At 40.6% G+C, this 15,738-nt stretch overlaps 1 protein-coding gene across 1 annotated transcript; it reads right to left on the bottom strand.

The window, feature by feature from the left end:
• Positions 1-7,442: 7,442 nt before the first annotated feature.
• slc25a28 (solute carrier family 25 member 28) lies at positions 7,443-13,592 on the bottom strand. The gene is made up of 4 exons (XM_030747724.1): positions 13,069-13,592; positions 10,516-10,744; positions 9,650-9,706; positions 7,443-9,219 (listed from the first exon to the last, which is right to left on the bottom strand). The coding sequence occupies exons 1-4, from the start codon at positions 13,411-13,413 to the stop codon at positions 8,669-8,671; spliced, it is 1,182 nt and encodes a 393-aa protein (XP_030603584.1). The 5' UTR covers positions 13,414-13,592; the 3' UTR covers positions 7,443-8,668.
• Positions 13,593-15,738: the final 2,146 nt, after the last annotated feature.

The raw sequence follows: 15,738 nt of genomic DNA, 5'->3' as shown, positions 1-15,738 counted from the left end.
CATAAACCATTCGTCACTTGTCTCTAAGGTTGAAAATGGTATGCTCGGAACTTTGTGAGAAAAATAAAATAAAATGTCTGTTCACATGGATTTATTCCAAGTATAATTTCTTGTTGGTGTGTGTGTGTGCGTGTGTGTGTGTGTGTGGGTATTTTCAAAACCTGAACATTTGAGCTGGAGTTCTCTTAAAGAGCCTTGAATACTGTTGCACGCAGAAATCTTACCCAGGTCTCCAAATGCTACTAACCACCTGTGCACGTGTGTCTTTCTAAACAAGACAAAGTTGATCAGCCAAGCATGGGTGGCAAGGATGCCACCGAAGTGTTTTACCATTGTAGAGCCCTTTTGTGTAGGGATAAGTGTCGGTTTGTAGCTTCATATCATGAGCTTTTAATGAAAAGACTGGCTACAGTGCCTTCTCATAACCCTATTCCTGGCCCTACCTCACCTTAACCCAAACCCAAATTAAGCCTCAACCTCACCTTAAAAACATGTCCTCTCTGTAAAATGTAATTATTTATGCAAAATGAGCCTGCCGTGTATTAGGTGTGCTGTGTATGGAAGAAAATGGAAGAACTTTTGAAATCTTTTTCAGCACCACAAATCATCTTCCATTCAAACAATCTAAACACCACATTGTAATCTGGCATGCAAGCAGTTTACATTAAAATGATTGTGTGCTAGAGTTAATAGTTTTTAACTTAATCAAATTAGGTCTACATTAAGCAGGGCAACTTGAGTGTTAACCAGTATTAATGTGAAAAAGAAAGCACGCTTTCTATCAATTTTAAGGTTTTACGTATCAGGACATAATAAAAAAAAATCATCTGGTGCTGAACAGGTTCCAAAATTATTTAAACATAACCGGAGATTGGCAACAACACTGTCTCATCATTTATGTAACAAAACCAAAACTACAACACAGAAACTGTGTGCTTGAAAATTATGCACACCCTGTAATTCAATAGCTTGCAGAACCACCTTTGGCGGAAATAACATGAAGTAATTGCTTTCTGTATAAGTCTCTCACATTGTTGTGGAGGGATTTTCTTCACAATGTTGCTTCATTTAATTGAAGTTTGCATTGTATGCACAATTCTCTCGAGGTCCCTCCCCAGCATTTCAGTCATGGTTGAGGTTTGCACTTTGTCTGGTTCATTGCAGAAACTTCATTCTTTCCTTTGTTTTTTCAGCCATTCAGTTGTAGATTTGTTGCTGTGCTTGGGCTCATTGTCTTGTTGCATGACCCAATTTCAAGCAAGCTTCAGCTGTTGGAGAGATGGCCTCATTTTTGACTCTAGAATACTTTGATACACAGAGGGGTTCAAGCTGACTGCAAGGTGCCCAGGCCCTGTGGCTGTAAAACAAACCCAAATAATCACCCCTCCACCAACGTGCTTGTATGAAGTGTTTGTGTCAATATGCAGTGTCTGGTTTGTGTTGTATTGTTGTTGGACCTGCTAGGGACCAGATGATTTTTTTTATTATGTTCTGATATTTAAACCTCAGGACTGAAAGAGAGGGTACTTTCTTTATCACATGACTGTATTTTTACACTCATGTTGGTCAAAATTTTGAGACTGCGGGAAATCAACCAGATTACGAAAATCCAGTTATCACTTTATTGAACCTGTGATTAATAATGGATCTAAACCAAGATGAAAAATGAGAGATAACTTCTCAGTTCATGGCTGCAGATTGATTTCAGATTTTACGGAAAGCCAGTAAATAAAATAATCTAAGCAAATTATGTAAGGCAAAAATGGGTGTCACGTGATCTTTTATTCACTAATACAAATTATATTTGCCCCTTTCTGCTTTACTGCTTTCTCCTTTTGTTTTGGCTCCTTGCCTTCCCTGCAAATTTGCCTGGAGCTGGAGCGACTGCAGCAGCCAAAGGAATTACAGCAACAGCTCCTTTATCCAGCAGCACCCCCAAGGAGCGTGAGATCATAACCTATATGTGTCTGTGTGTATCCCAGTGAATTAGATGAAGAGACTGTAATCACACCTCATTCATTATCTGCGGGCAAGTGTGAAATAAAGTGGACATTATGGCGTAATCCTGTGTCACCCTGTAATTCATGCTGAGTGGTCCAGTCACAATTTAACTTAATATATGGAGAGAGATCTGACAAGGGAGGCAACAAAAGAGCAATAAAGGGGAAGAGAAGGCGAGCAATCAAAGAAGAATTCTTCTAGGAGACCGGAGTCCTTCAGGCGTTCACACGCTTAATACCCTTGGTGTGTGTGTGTGTGTGTGTGTGTGTGTGTGTGTGTGTGTGTGTGTGTGTGTGTGTGTGTGTGTGTGTGTGTGTGTGTGTGTGTGTGTGTGTGTGTGTAAACACCCTTTCACAGGTGCCTGCTGTAAGGGGCTTTGACCGCAGGCTTGAGTTTCCAAAACATGGACTTACGCTAATGTGCGAGGGAGGTTATGCATATTCCTGCCAGCCCTTCACCATTTTGTAAGCATCTTCTCCACCAGTCACTATTGTGAATTATTGTAATAGAAACACAACTGTGTGTATGTGTGTGTGTTATTGTGAAAGTAGTCAGACAAGATGGCCTTGAAGCAGAGATAATATTCAGAGGAGCAAATGCTCCAGGTTTGTTTTAGGGCACAGCAGCTACTGAACAACATACTCACATGCATACACACACACACACACACACACACACACACACACACACACTGGGTAAACACCTCAGCTTAATTATAACTGAATGTGTAAAGGGTGTAGCACTAAGGCCTCTTTTATCTCTGTGTATCTATATAAATGGTCAATTGTAAAAGTAAATTGCTCTGTTTGAAGTGGATAACTGCTGTAATAGGTGATAAGATACATATTATCATAATGGTGCATAGCATTATCAGAATGACGGTGCTTATTTAGAGGCTTGGAGTTGTAAATGTTTGATGTTTAAATAAATTGTCAAACATATCAATTATAAGTCAGGTTATACAACGTTTTGTTACTCACTTCCACCTTTGGCTCTGCAGTTTATCTGAGCTCAGTCTCACCATCAGACCTCCCAGTGAATAAAAGTATGAGTCAAAGGTTTGGACGCAACTATTTATTTTAGGGTTTTCTACTACTTCAACTTTCTACATTGTATAAAAACATTGAGCATGCTGAAAGTGTAAAAAGCTTTTTAGATTGGTGTTAAGTGGCTTGAAGTGTGCTAAGAAAATATCACCCGCAACATTACACCAGCAACAGCAGCAGCAGCCTGAACAAGTGATAGAAGACAGGGTGGACCCATGTTTTCATTTTGTTTAGGCCAAATACTGACCCTAACATCCTCTGGTGTCTTCAGAGATGCTCTCCTGTATACCTTGGCTGTAACAAATGATTATCTACTTAGACACTGTTCCCTTCCCATCAGCTTGAAGTAGTCTGGCCATTCTCCACTGACATCAATAAGGGATTTTCACCCAGAGAACTGCCTTAAGCACTTACTTTTTCCTTAACACCTTTGCCCAACTCATCTCAGTCCACCATCACCTGGGTTTAGGTTAGGTGAAAGTCCAGCAAAGTCCATCTTCCCACTATTGCACCTCCTTCGCCACACTTTATGATGGAAACCACATATGGAAATACCACCAATTCTCTCTCTCTGTCTCATCTGAACACAGTGGTTAGAACCAAATAAGGACCAACTGGTCTCATTTCTATTTTTTGTGTTGTCTCTTGTTCTTATTGGTCTCTTATTGGACTGCTTTCTTTGCAAGTTTGACCACAGAGGCCTGAAGATGTAGTGTCCTCTTAACAACTGATGTTATATGTGTCTGCCAATTAAACTCTAGGGCCAATCTGAGGCGCCATTAAATGCTAATATGACACTGTAGTTAACTTAATTTCTGTAATAGAGGTAATTCTTTTTTCTTTTCTTTTTTTTTGTATTTCTCATGTTTAAAATGATGATGGGCTGCTGTTCTGTTTACGTAGTTGCTGTTCTTGTCATAATTTGGATTGCAACACAACTCACGGTGTCAACCAGAATTGCTGAAACACAATCTCAAATTCTCAATGATCTAAATTAATATAGTGAATAAGTTCATTTTTTGGCAAAAATGTTAACCAGCTTTCATCTAGTTAGACATAACTTGCAGCTCTTTGCAAAACTCTAAGAACATATTCAGTCACTAAAACACATTTTCGCACAGTGATTCATTTGCAGTGCCGAAGGAGGCAGAATTTAAACGGCTCATTAATTAAACACAACAGCTCATAATTCTTCACACTTGTTGCTAACAATGTGATGACACCAATATAAGCCAGTTCAGAGTGCTTAGGCTGGAAGGGTGCGTTGAAAGTTGGTACCAACAGTGGATGGAGAGGCAGAGGAGGAAGACGAGGAAGAGCAAGAAGATCGAGAACTGTAATTTCAGATGAAATTTGAGCAAGTGCTGTGATAATGTGCGGTAATGTTTTTTTTTCTGTTTGTAATGACAGACCACATGAAAAGAAACTGAAGAAAAGTAGAGCATGAGACAATTGATAAGGATCAGTCAATTGAGTGTATTTGATAAGCATAATCTGGCCGCTTATACATTCTCCTAATTTTTATAGAAACAGCAAGAGTGTACTTAATTTTTCACAGGACTGCACAGAGTCCAAGAAACTTTGTTTTTCACATGACTATATATTGTGTGATTTTATTTATTTATTTATGAGTGTGTTTCAATATACTGTATCTTTGCATTTAATTAATTGACTGAGTACAACAAAATAAACAAACATATTAAAGCTGTGTTCCAACAAAGCGACCCAGCCAGCTTTAACAAAATCAGGGCTCTCCAACTGGCACATGTACTGTCCTGTTTCCACATATTATTCAGACATGTAATGGATTGATGTCATATTACGTTGCATAAAGCGTAGTCTCATAATCCCTTTATCTTCACTGAAGTGCACATGTGCACACACAAATATAGTAAGAAAGAGACGGGCAAATGACCAGACTAAATAGTTTACTCCTCTCAGACTGCTGAGATTTGGAAGAGACATGCGTATTCACACACAGAGAAGGAAGGCGATACAAGTACACCATTCTAACAGGATAAACTATGACAGACCACACATACTGTACACTGTACATGCATGCAGACATGGTGGGAGAGAGCAAGCAACAGAAACAGTTCGTTAACACTCCCTGTTTGAACAGGTGTCTGCCTCACCAGCATGTTTGTGTGTGTGTGTGTGCGTGTGTGGAGACTGAGGTGGGAGAGCTGTCACTCATCACCAAGTGCTAAGTCATCTACTCTAAAACTCATGTGTCCAAATGGTGCATTCTAACTAAAGGATTTTGGTGTTTATGTTGCGGTTGTTTCATATCTGTTAAAAAGAGCAACAATGGAAGCATGTCAAGCACTGTTACATCAAAAGACTGCCTATCATTGCTCTGACCTACAGGAAGTCTGCACATGTAAGTAAAATATCAGTTTATAAGTTCACAGCTTCTTCCAGGTGCAGTCATGCAACTCCGTCACATTCAATAACGCAACATTTTACCCTGCTTGATCAATAACAAAGTTGTAGATGCTAGCTGTTTTGATATGACTAAATTCAACTGATGCTATGTTGTGCTGTCAAACTGACACTTCTAAACAGATCTCAAGAAACACGTCAATAGATAATATATGAGCCGTATTTTGGTATTGGTAAGTGTCCATGAGTTATTCACATGAATGAATGCGCTCACATGCCTTCGTGCTTGAACAAGCATAAATTATGTGAAACCACATGAAGTATCAACAAGATGAATTAATAATAAATCATGCACGCATCAGTGCAAAAACAAATGAATTAATGCAACAAATAAGGCATTTCAAACATTATGATTTATGAGTTATAAAACATGTTTATTTCGTTCTTTTAGTTGTCTATGTTTCATGAGAAAACGGAGCAGAACTGGTGGGGAATTTGTGTTCTTTTGAATTCCAAACATAATCATGATCCCCTTAAGATAACGAAAGTTTATATTCATATACATTTAATATAAGTGTTAATATTCAACAAACAAATTCAGTCAAATGAAACTCAAAAGGAAATATTATCTAAATAATCTACTTTTGGACATTCTTCAAAAGCACTTTTCTCATTTTCTTTGTTGTTTGTATTGTCTCAGTATTGCCAACCCATTTCAATAATGCTGAATCATTTATTAATCAGTCCTAAAAGTATCTCAGGGATGTAGAAGTCATGCAAATGTCATGGTTAGTTTTTTTAAGTTTGACAGGATACACAGTCACTGCCATTACTCCAGATTGTTTTTTTTCTTGCCCGCTGCATGAACTGCAGACTTGACATTGAAGAAATGAACATTAATATGATGCATGACTCATGACTGACATACCCTTGTTGCATTAATAAATATGCCTGTCTTGCAGCACAACATGCATGACTTATGGTTATTTATTGATTTTTTTTTTTTTTTTACATGGATGTCATTTATGGTAATTTAAATTTACATTAAAACTGTTTCTTCTTGCAAATATTAACCAAAAATCATAACCATAATCCATCTTTGAGGTCTTCACTGTCTTTCCTTTTTTTAGTTAGCTGCTAAATTCTAAACCTTCACTCTTCCAGCAGTTTGTATCCAGCCTGTGTGTTCACAAGTTCAAGTTGCGCTTTCAGTCTTGCAGGTCAAAGTTGAAATGTGCACCTGTGCTCAAGACAAAACAACTGTACCTGCCTTGAATGAAAAGTAAATACCAGCAAACACACACAAACTCACCGTGTGTTTCTGACAGCACAGCTGTGGCTCCAGGCATCGCCTCCTTTTGATCCACCCCATCCTTTGCTTTCTGTTCCACAGGGAAACAAACACTTTGGATCTTTTATAAAGAATAAAAAACGACAATTGTTACTTTTTGACTGAATTTACGAGAACATTTTAAAGCCTGGGGTGTCAAACATACCACCCAAAGGCCAGAAATGTCCGATTTGGCCCACCAGATGGCTGCACAAAGTGTGAAAACTTCAGGGTGGGGTGATGGTGGGGGGGGTTACTTTTGCACCATGAAGAATTGTATCACAAGTTGTTAAGAATACATCATGAGAGCATTACAGTTACTTATGAGTTCTTACTGATAAGGACATTACAAAGGGCTGCCAAACCACATTAAAGTGCATGGAGCACTGTCACCATGTTCTCCTTTTTGTTTTGTTAATGGATGCTTCATTTATTGGTGTTCATGCAAAGGCTTCCAGCCCACTTGGCATAAAAGTGGGCTGTGTGTGGTCCATAAACTAATAAGGCTAACAAAGCGTCACACCTTAGTATTAAGTTATTCTCTTGCGGTGTACACACACACACACACACACACACACACACACACACACACACACACACACACACACACACACACACACACACACACACACACACACACACACACAAAAAGAAAAAAAAAATAATCAGAAACATTTAAAGAAAGTTGGGCTCTCCACCTTTTAATAGCAGTGAATAGAGCCCTTCTGCTGGGTCTTTATTTCACAAGTGCAATTCAGTGCCAGAAACAATCAGACATCAATCTATAAGAATGACAGCTTCCATTTAAGTGTGGGTACAGATGCAGAAGTAGGCTCTTGAGAGTCTTTTGGATACAGTATAATATACACAGCCTTTGCTGTTGAATGCAAACAATGAAACTCTGTTGTTTACAAGCTGAAAACAGACTGTTAGTGACAGCTGATGCACACAAAGGCCTGTTTTTTGTTTTTGTTTTTTTTTTTAAGCTGTCCTTGTCTCCTGTGCCAAAGGGGTTAACTGTGACTAATCACAGAAGTAGGGAAAAAGTAACATTTTATGGACATAAAATATGATTTAAGGAATCAAAATCAAGAAAAATTAATTAAACACTTAACTCAGATACCTGGGAGTATCTAAAAATTGGTAGTTTTCTGCCTTATTACATCATAGATAACTGTCTTAAACATGGGCATTTGAAAAACAAAAAGTAGGTTAATCATATTTATTTACTTTGCCTGCAAAGCAAAAGGGAAGCCTCAATCAGTTTAAACTAAGATGTTCTTTCTTAATCTGAAGTCGTCAATGTTTCAAGTTTAATTATATATAAAACCAAAAAAACTAGACTTTCTCTCAACTTGAGTTGCGGTGTTGACCAAGTTTGATTTTTTGTCTAAAGATTTCTGGACAGTGACACATTTCAGGAAATAAATGTAGATATTCTCTATTCAAGTTGATTCCTTAAAGATACCAAATTAAGGACTGAATGCTCCATCTGTCATGAGGGATCTGGATAAGGAGTCAGCTATTTGCAAACTCAAACTTTGGATGGGAAAAAATAAAAATCTGGTCCTGGGACAGTAAAGCTACAAAACTACAATAGTTAACAAAGTAACACTACTGCCCTCTGCTGGCTACTTTTACAGCTTAAAACTTCTTACAGCTTCAGCTTGAAAAAAACGGAGGTCAACTAGTTCTATAATGCTGCATCAATGTGTTGTCCTATGACTTAAACCATATCTATTCTTGAATGGTAAAGAAATATATCTACTCAAACTGCCTTCGAGGACATCTTTCTTATCTGCCATGTCTGACAGGGATTGGGACAGCTGAAGTGGATTTTAGTCAGATACTATGTGCACATTAATTTCGCAGGAAGAGCCGAGAGTGGATTAAACTAAGAAGACACCTACATCTCAGCCTCCATTTTTTGTGTTCTCCTCTTGCTGTGCTGGTGCTTGGTGAGTCCATACTTGAAGAACTCATAGACTGACCAGCTGATGGCTGTTGAGGGCATCTGGTAGATGACCCTCGCTTGGACTCCCTTGAAGAAGCCCCGCAGGCCGCCCAGCCTGTATACTGTCCGGAAGGCATGGGCCAGGCCTGAGATATGTCTGTGGGCTCCTTGACCAGAAGACAGGGAGCTGAGAGTGAGAGACTCCTGGGTGTTGAGCAGGGTCTTGCAGACATCCAGAGGTGTGGTGGCCGCGGCTGCAATCGCTCCGGCCAAAGCCCCGGACAACATGTGCGATGAGGGATTGTACTGTCTGTGTGGGTTTAACAGCTCCTGAAGGTACTCGTAGGTCATGAAGTGGAGAGCCTGGAAGGGCACGTTCATGGTGAGCTGGGTGGTGTAGCTGCGGTAGAATGCAGAAGGGCCCTCTTTCTGCCACACTGCACGTACACAGTCCAACACGCCACGATAGGGCGAGTTATACATCTGCATTCGCTGCTTCACAACTGAGGGAGACATGGGTAGATGTATTGATGCAGGACACGGCCAAAAGTGTCCAAGTGCAAAGGTGGAAGAACATGGAAGAAAAAAAAAATTAGTAAACCATCACCTGCAGTAAAGCCGTCCTTAGAATAAAGAATAAACACATAGAAAGATATAGCATGTCTTTGCTCAAACAGCTGCACTCCATCTAACAGCTGCACACGAGGACTCAGACCAGTGTCCTTCTACTGACATGTTTGGGCAGGTGGACCAGAGACAGCTGTGAAAGTAAGTATGTGAGGCTACAATGTTGAGGCCGACATGTGAAGATAGTTGGCCCAGGTGTGACACCTGTAGGTTTCTTCACTGAAACCCAAAACTACTGTTTTGAAGAAAAAAAAAAAAATGTGCATCTTTTTTCTGTGGCACTGCACGGCAAAATGCTGCCCTTACCTTCAGCTGGGTTCATGGCTGCATCGTGAAGCAGTGTGGCCACACACCCAGCTGCTCCTGAAACAAACACACCTCGGAAGTCACTACACATTCAGATAATTACAGCGAATCAGGAAACTAGAAGAGACTGCAGAAGAGAATCTTTCACTTGCAACAGAACCCATTTGACCTCGGCACAGCCTACGCAGTCTTTTTTCTTTTTTTTTTAAAGTCAAGTTCAAAACAGCAATTCACAGCAGAATTTCTGGAAATTCAATGAACTGTTGGTGTAAAGCGAAGGATATTTCTGACCACGTCTGGAACCTAAGCAAAGAGAGACACCTAGTGGATAAACCCTGTTTGTTGTGGATTGAAAATCAAAATCCTAAGCTTAACAGAAGAGGACAAATAGGGAAAAAGAGTGGATGAGATGGGAGAAAGCGGACTTACCCAGCCTCCCACTAAACTGAAACAGAAGAAAAAGAGAGGGTAGGGAGAACAAGGAATAATAAATGGCTGACAACAAGAGCAAAGTGAATCTGATTTTTTTTTTAAGCTGTGGTGGTTTTGCTATACTTCAGTCACTATTTAACTTTCCTTGAAGCCAGTGAGAAGCCAGCAGCTGTCCCTGGCTTTTCTTTACAGTGTACAACTGTAGCTATGAAAAGCGTTATCCGATTTGATGTCCTGCCAGGGGGTTTTCTGGACTGGTCAGGCAACACAGAGATTAGGCTGATTCAGCAGCTTCACAGAGGAGGGCATTTGGCAACAGGATTTGAGCTGGGAAAGTCCTAAATATCAACCTGCTGTAGTGATCTCATGGTTAAGATTGCTATACATGATCTAGTCATTTAAAATATAAACTGTGTATGGGTGTTTTATGGTACCATTAGCCAAATGGCTGTTAGCCCCTGGATGAATCACATCACTTAGAGTCTTTTTGATTTTCTCATAGCTGGCAAAATAGAGGGCATGGGCAGGTCCTGCCCCAATGGCTGTTGCATTCAGGCCTCTCAATGGCCGCCAGATTCCCTCTGTGGCTACAATCCGGCGAAGAGCATCCATCACATTCCTGTAACGGGCCGCGGGGTCGGGCTGGAGACTCTGCATTCGTGTCTGGAAAAAAGAGGACACTGGAATGTAAAAAAATAATCAGCAGAGTGTGCCCATCTTACCCACTATTAGAACTAAGTACTACATTTGCTCTATTTGACCTGATTTTGAGCTAAAAATAGGATGTAATGCATAATTTAACTTGTTCCATATGTTTGCCTATCAAGACAATGAAGAGGGCTCGGAATAGAATGCATTGTGAATCATGGGTTAAATGAGGGAAATGAGGTATTTGGCATTGTGTGGGGTGTATCTTGGTGTACATGCATAAATGAATACAAGGAAGTGTGCAATTACAAGCTCCAGGGTCACAAAGGGACATAAGCTGACTTCCTCTAAGCTTCTTTTCCCACTGACCCTGAAGCACACCTCTCTTTTCCTCCTAGCACACGCTCAAACACACACATAGGGGTGAATGATATAGATTATATATATATATATATGCACACTAAAAGACAAGTGCAAGCGATTGGTGTATCAGTCACCTGGTATTTGATATTTAGAGAGGGTTGCATGGGTGGACTGTATGAGTATGTCTGTCTCTAAGGAACCAGCAGCAACATAATCCCCTAAATACCAAACTTCCAGCTGAATGGACAAACTTAAACCCCACTGTGTGCATGCACGCCCTAAAAATTGCAGGCACGACCTTGTGTCAATCTATGCTACAGCTGTGGGACAATGGTATGAGCATAGTGTACACAAAGTCACTGCGCACATTTGCACTATTTGCATGAGAGTGGCTTTAATATCACTACACAGCTCCTCATTCAATCATGGTCATGATACATACACGTGTGGTGTCCGCACCAGCTGTAGGTGTGCTCTGTTTATCTATAGTCCATGGTTATATAACAATGACCTTTTTAATGTAATGCTGTAAATACTTCCTCTATTCTTTAAGTTAAAAAAAAAAGGAAAAAAAAAGGAACTGTTATGGGTTTTATATTTTTATTGACTAGAGAGTCAAACACTGCAAAGAGTAGACTCTGACAGACTTACAATTAGAGCACACTTCTTTAGAGCCGTAACAAATTACTGGGATTTACGATACAAGAATGACTAAACGCCAGCCTATTCAGAACTATATTTACACAACATCCTCGTAAGAGAAAAGCTCATCGTGCAGGAAGCTTATCGAGGAGGAAACTACTTCTTTTGCCACAGCTACTCTGCACAAATAAAAATATAATGCTAAATGAATTTAAATGGTAGCCAGGATTTGGTGTGCAGGTATTCCCTGATTGCACTTTGCCATTCCCGAAATCTCCTGTGCGGCTTGCCTGGAAAGATGGTGAGCTACACAAGTTATGTAGCAGAAACTTTACACAAATTTAAAAAATTGGCATTGTCCAGATTCAGGCCTGCAACCGGCATACGTGCACTACAGGTGTAAGAGACATGGATAAAGCAAGAGTGCAGATTTTCAGCCTGACAAGCACAGCTGACCGCTCTAAACCTCCCTGTCACTTGCCCTATCTCTGTGGTCTTCTTCCTGTTATACAATTACACAGTAATAATCACCAGGGCACGGCTGCAACCACTGACCTCCGCGGGGTTAAAAGGACACGCCACCCTACAAACTTTAGGACGCACAAAATTAAAAACTCCGGTCCACTAAAGATGCATGATTCATGTAATAAAAAAAAAAACTTTGCAAAGTTATGGTGGGTGAGGCAGTTTCTCTGCTGCTCCATGCTACTTCTACGTTGGGATTTTGGGAAAGTAGCAACAGCTGCTCCACTGTGGGGCGGAGGGGGGAAATTGCCTCCAATCTTGTAATAGTCGGAGCCGGAAGGGCGGACGTTGCAAGAAAAAACAACTTGTTTTTGTAAACAGGGAATACACATTTCCCCCATTGTTAGTTTTGGAATTATTAGGCAGTTTAATTTAGTAAAGCATTTTTGTATTTGCTCGCACAAAAGGTGCACAGTTACGTAACGCTGCATCCGCTCAAACTCTTGACAGCAGACTGATTTGGTAATGAAGTTATTAGTTATATGTAGCTACTCCTCTTTGGATTGAACGGCAGCTAAACAGCTACCTGGCACACAATGATATTCGCACGCGGGCTGACGCTGTAATAGCATGCTAAGAAGTAAGCTAATAAAGCTGTTAAACGCTAACTGAGCCGACTGACCTTGTCCTCATAGCAGCCAGCTCTGCAGCGTGTTTGGGTTAGCGAGCAAGCTAATAAGCTATGCTAACATACGTGCACGATAGCTACATGAATAACAACACCAGACCGTGGCAGAGACCACCCAGACGAAGCATTTAACATTCACAGAACGCGGTGGGTCCGCTGGTTAGCCAGTGAGCCGCGCTACCTTAACACAGTCGATGGGGAACATGAGGCAGTGCTCCATGATCCCGGCCACAGCTCCAGCCAACATGTGGGTGCTAGTGGAGGCTCCCTGTGGCAAACCCTCATAGTCCGGTTCACAGTCCTCTGATTGTGCATCTTGGGCACTGCGGAGTAAATCAACAGTCTGTAGTTCGGTTTCCCCTCCGATCCGGGGTGTCAGGCTTGCCACAATACTTTCCGAAACTCCCCAAAATCTGCCCCCCAGCCATCGAACTTCTGCCCCGGCAGAGGCTCCTGCAACCCCGGGATCATTGCCTGTAGTCTCCGCTGTCATCCGACGCCTCCTCACAAATCCATCTGCTTCCATGAGAAACAAGGGGATGTGTTAAGTCTTGTGGCTCGCGTGCGCGGCTGATCGTAGACCTCAGCCTTAAACTTTTACATTCCCCTGGGGAGCTTTCACGGTTTCTTCCCTGCTACACCATTCCCTCCCCTCCTCTACCCCTGACAGCCGCGGGAGCCAGGCTAGGGAGGCCGTGACGGACAAACACAGCGAGTCCTACCACAGGCCGCGACGAAGTAACAATCTCTGATTGGTTACAATAGCCAAGTCCTCCTCACACCATTGGGTGGTATGCATGTCCCTCTTGATTGCATTTTGGGGAGCGTTTCAAATCCGGTCATGTGGCATTTGACTTGAGGCATTGCTACATGGTGGCTCATCTGTGAAAGCCATCAAAAAGACCCGAAGGTCACTTTAGGTCAGCCTAAAAATGTCTTTTAGTAGCTGAGAAGGAAACAAGACGCGTGCGATTATAAGATGAATGGGTCAGATTCACTGTTTGGCAGTTTTTGTTGTCACTCATGTGGCGCTATTCAAGTGTCATTTGTGACGTGTCTAAAATCCAAACTGCAATCAATGTTCATGTGCTCAGCCCACTAATGCATACGATCGGTGTCAAAGTTTATAACTGATTCGCTCATTACAATGCAGTGCTCTGTTGGAAAACTTTATAGTGACAAAGCGACATGCCACTTTGGTGGATGTCACTTTGACATTTAACACCCACCCAAATTGTTGCAGACTAGACACATCCCCCTATGGAAATGACCGTCCTGAGTCATGGCCCTTCCTGCCAAAACTGCTTAAACCCCCCCAGATCTCAGTGTGATTGAGTATCCAAGGGATAAACCCAAAGCACAGAGGCCACATCCTGCAACCTACAGGACCCAGTGGATCAACAAATGTGCCTGTGCTCGACCCCACAATAATACACAGTGGTTTCATGTTCTTTGGCTGATCCATAGGTGATTATTATTTAGAAGTGGCAGGTCAGCCACAATCAAATAGTGAAACTGAGTTTAACTGTAAGTAGATTTTCCAGTAAGTAACATTATTTTATATGAGTTAGTGTTCATATAGGAAGCTGGTCCTAATGATGAAGTTCACGCACGTTTTGATTGTAACCACTGAATTTAAATTGTTGTTTATTTGGCATACAAATGCAAATATCCTCTGAATTATGATGTAACACATTTTACATCATTGATTGTGGAGGAAAGTTTTTAAAAGCTACATGTTTAATGTTTTTCCAGTTTTTATTTTGAAAAAGATAAAAACTTAATACTGATATTTCTACTTCTTCTGCAGACTAGAGTGTGACAAGCAAGGGATTTTTACCTGCTTTCAAGCCATTTTGCAAACACTACACTTTTATCTTATTTATTTATTTGAGCCTTCAGATTTTGTGTTACTTAAAAAAAATTAAATGTGAGGCTTGTAATTATTGAGAAGATCTTTTTATTATATGAATATATTATTTAGAGAATAATGTAAGAAGATCACTTGCCTATAATAAATTGGTATTCAGTAAATGTTGACTTATTGTAGGATGTTGTAGTTAAGTGTTCACAGTAGATGTATCATTTTTCCACGGCACACTGAGAAGGCTCTGCCTGTTGTGCCACAGTTATTCAAATCTATTCATTCACTATAAAATGAAGCATTTTTCATAACCACACTACACCTGACTTTAGTTAGCTTTTTTTTGGTCACATGACAAAAAATTGATAAGAAATCCATTCGGTTTTTCTTATTTAATGAGAATATCTCTCAATTGACACTGAACTTCACCATGAATGCTAAAAGTCTGTAATTTGTTACATCAAGAAAAAGAATCTTATATACTCATTTTACACCCTTTATGGACTGCTGTTGGAGTAGTTTATGATTAAATTATTGCAAATGCTGAGAGGCTTAACATCTTCACTAGTGAACCTCTCCGCCTGGAGGCACAGGATTGCTTTTTTCCAGAAAATGGGCTAATTGTGTTTTGGTGCGGAGCTGTTATAACATAATTGCATTTTCTCCTTTATTGCCGGGGAGAGCCTCCAAAGGCAGTAGTGTTGAATTTCTGCCGACAAAGGGGAATGAAGTGTTAATTTCTGCTTACAAGAAGAAAATCTCTTGCCTCGATCTTCTGATCTAGTTATGGTTGATTGGATGATTTACCACAGACGTTCCTTAAAGGAAAACCAAGAAGACAACATATCAGGATCATTTCTCTTCCCTGAAACTAATGCTACTCTAATACACCAGGGGAGAGGCATGTTAGGTCTATCGGGAAACTCTAGATCACCATAACACCTCATTTCATTTCCTCTACCAAGAGAGTGCACAATCTATATAGAC

The sequence above is a fragment of the Archocentrus centrarchus genome, chromosome 15 (genome assembly GCF_007364275.1).
Source record: "Archocentrus centrarchus isolate MPI-CPG fArcCen1 chromosome 15, fArcCen1, whole genome shotgun sequence".
Classification (NCBI taxonomy): Eukaryota; Metazoa; Chordata; class Actinopteri; order Cichliformes; family Cichlidae; genus Archocentrus; species Archocentrus centrarchus.
The sequence above is the reverse complement of the archived record's forward strand: the minus strand, read 5'-3'. Positions and strand labels throughout refer to the sequence as shown.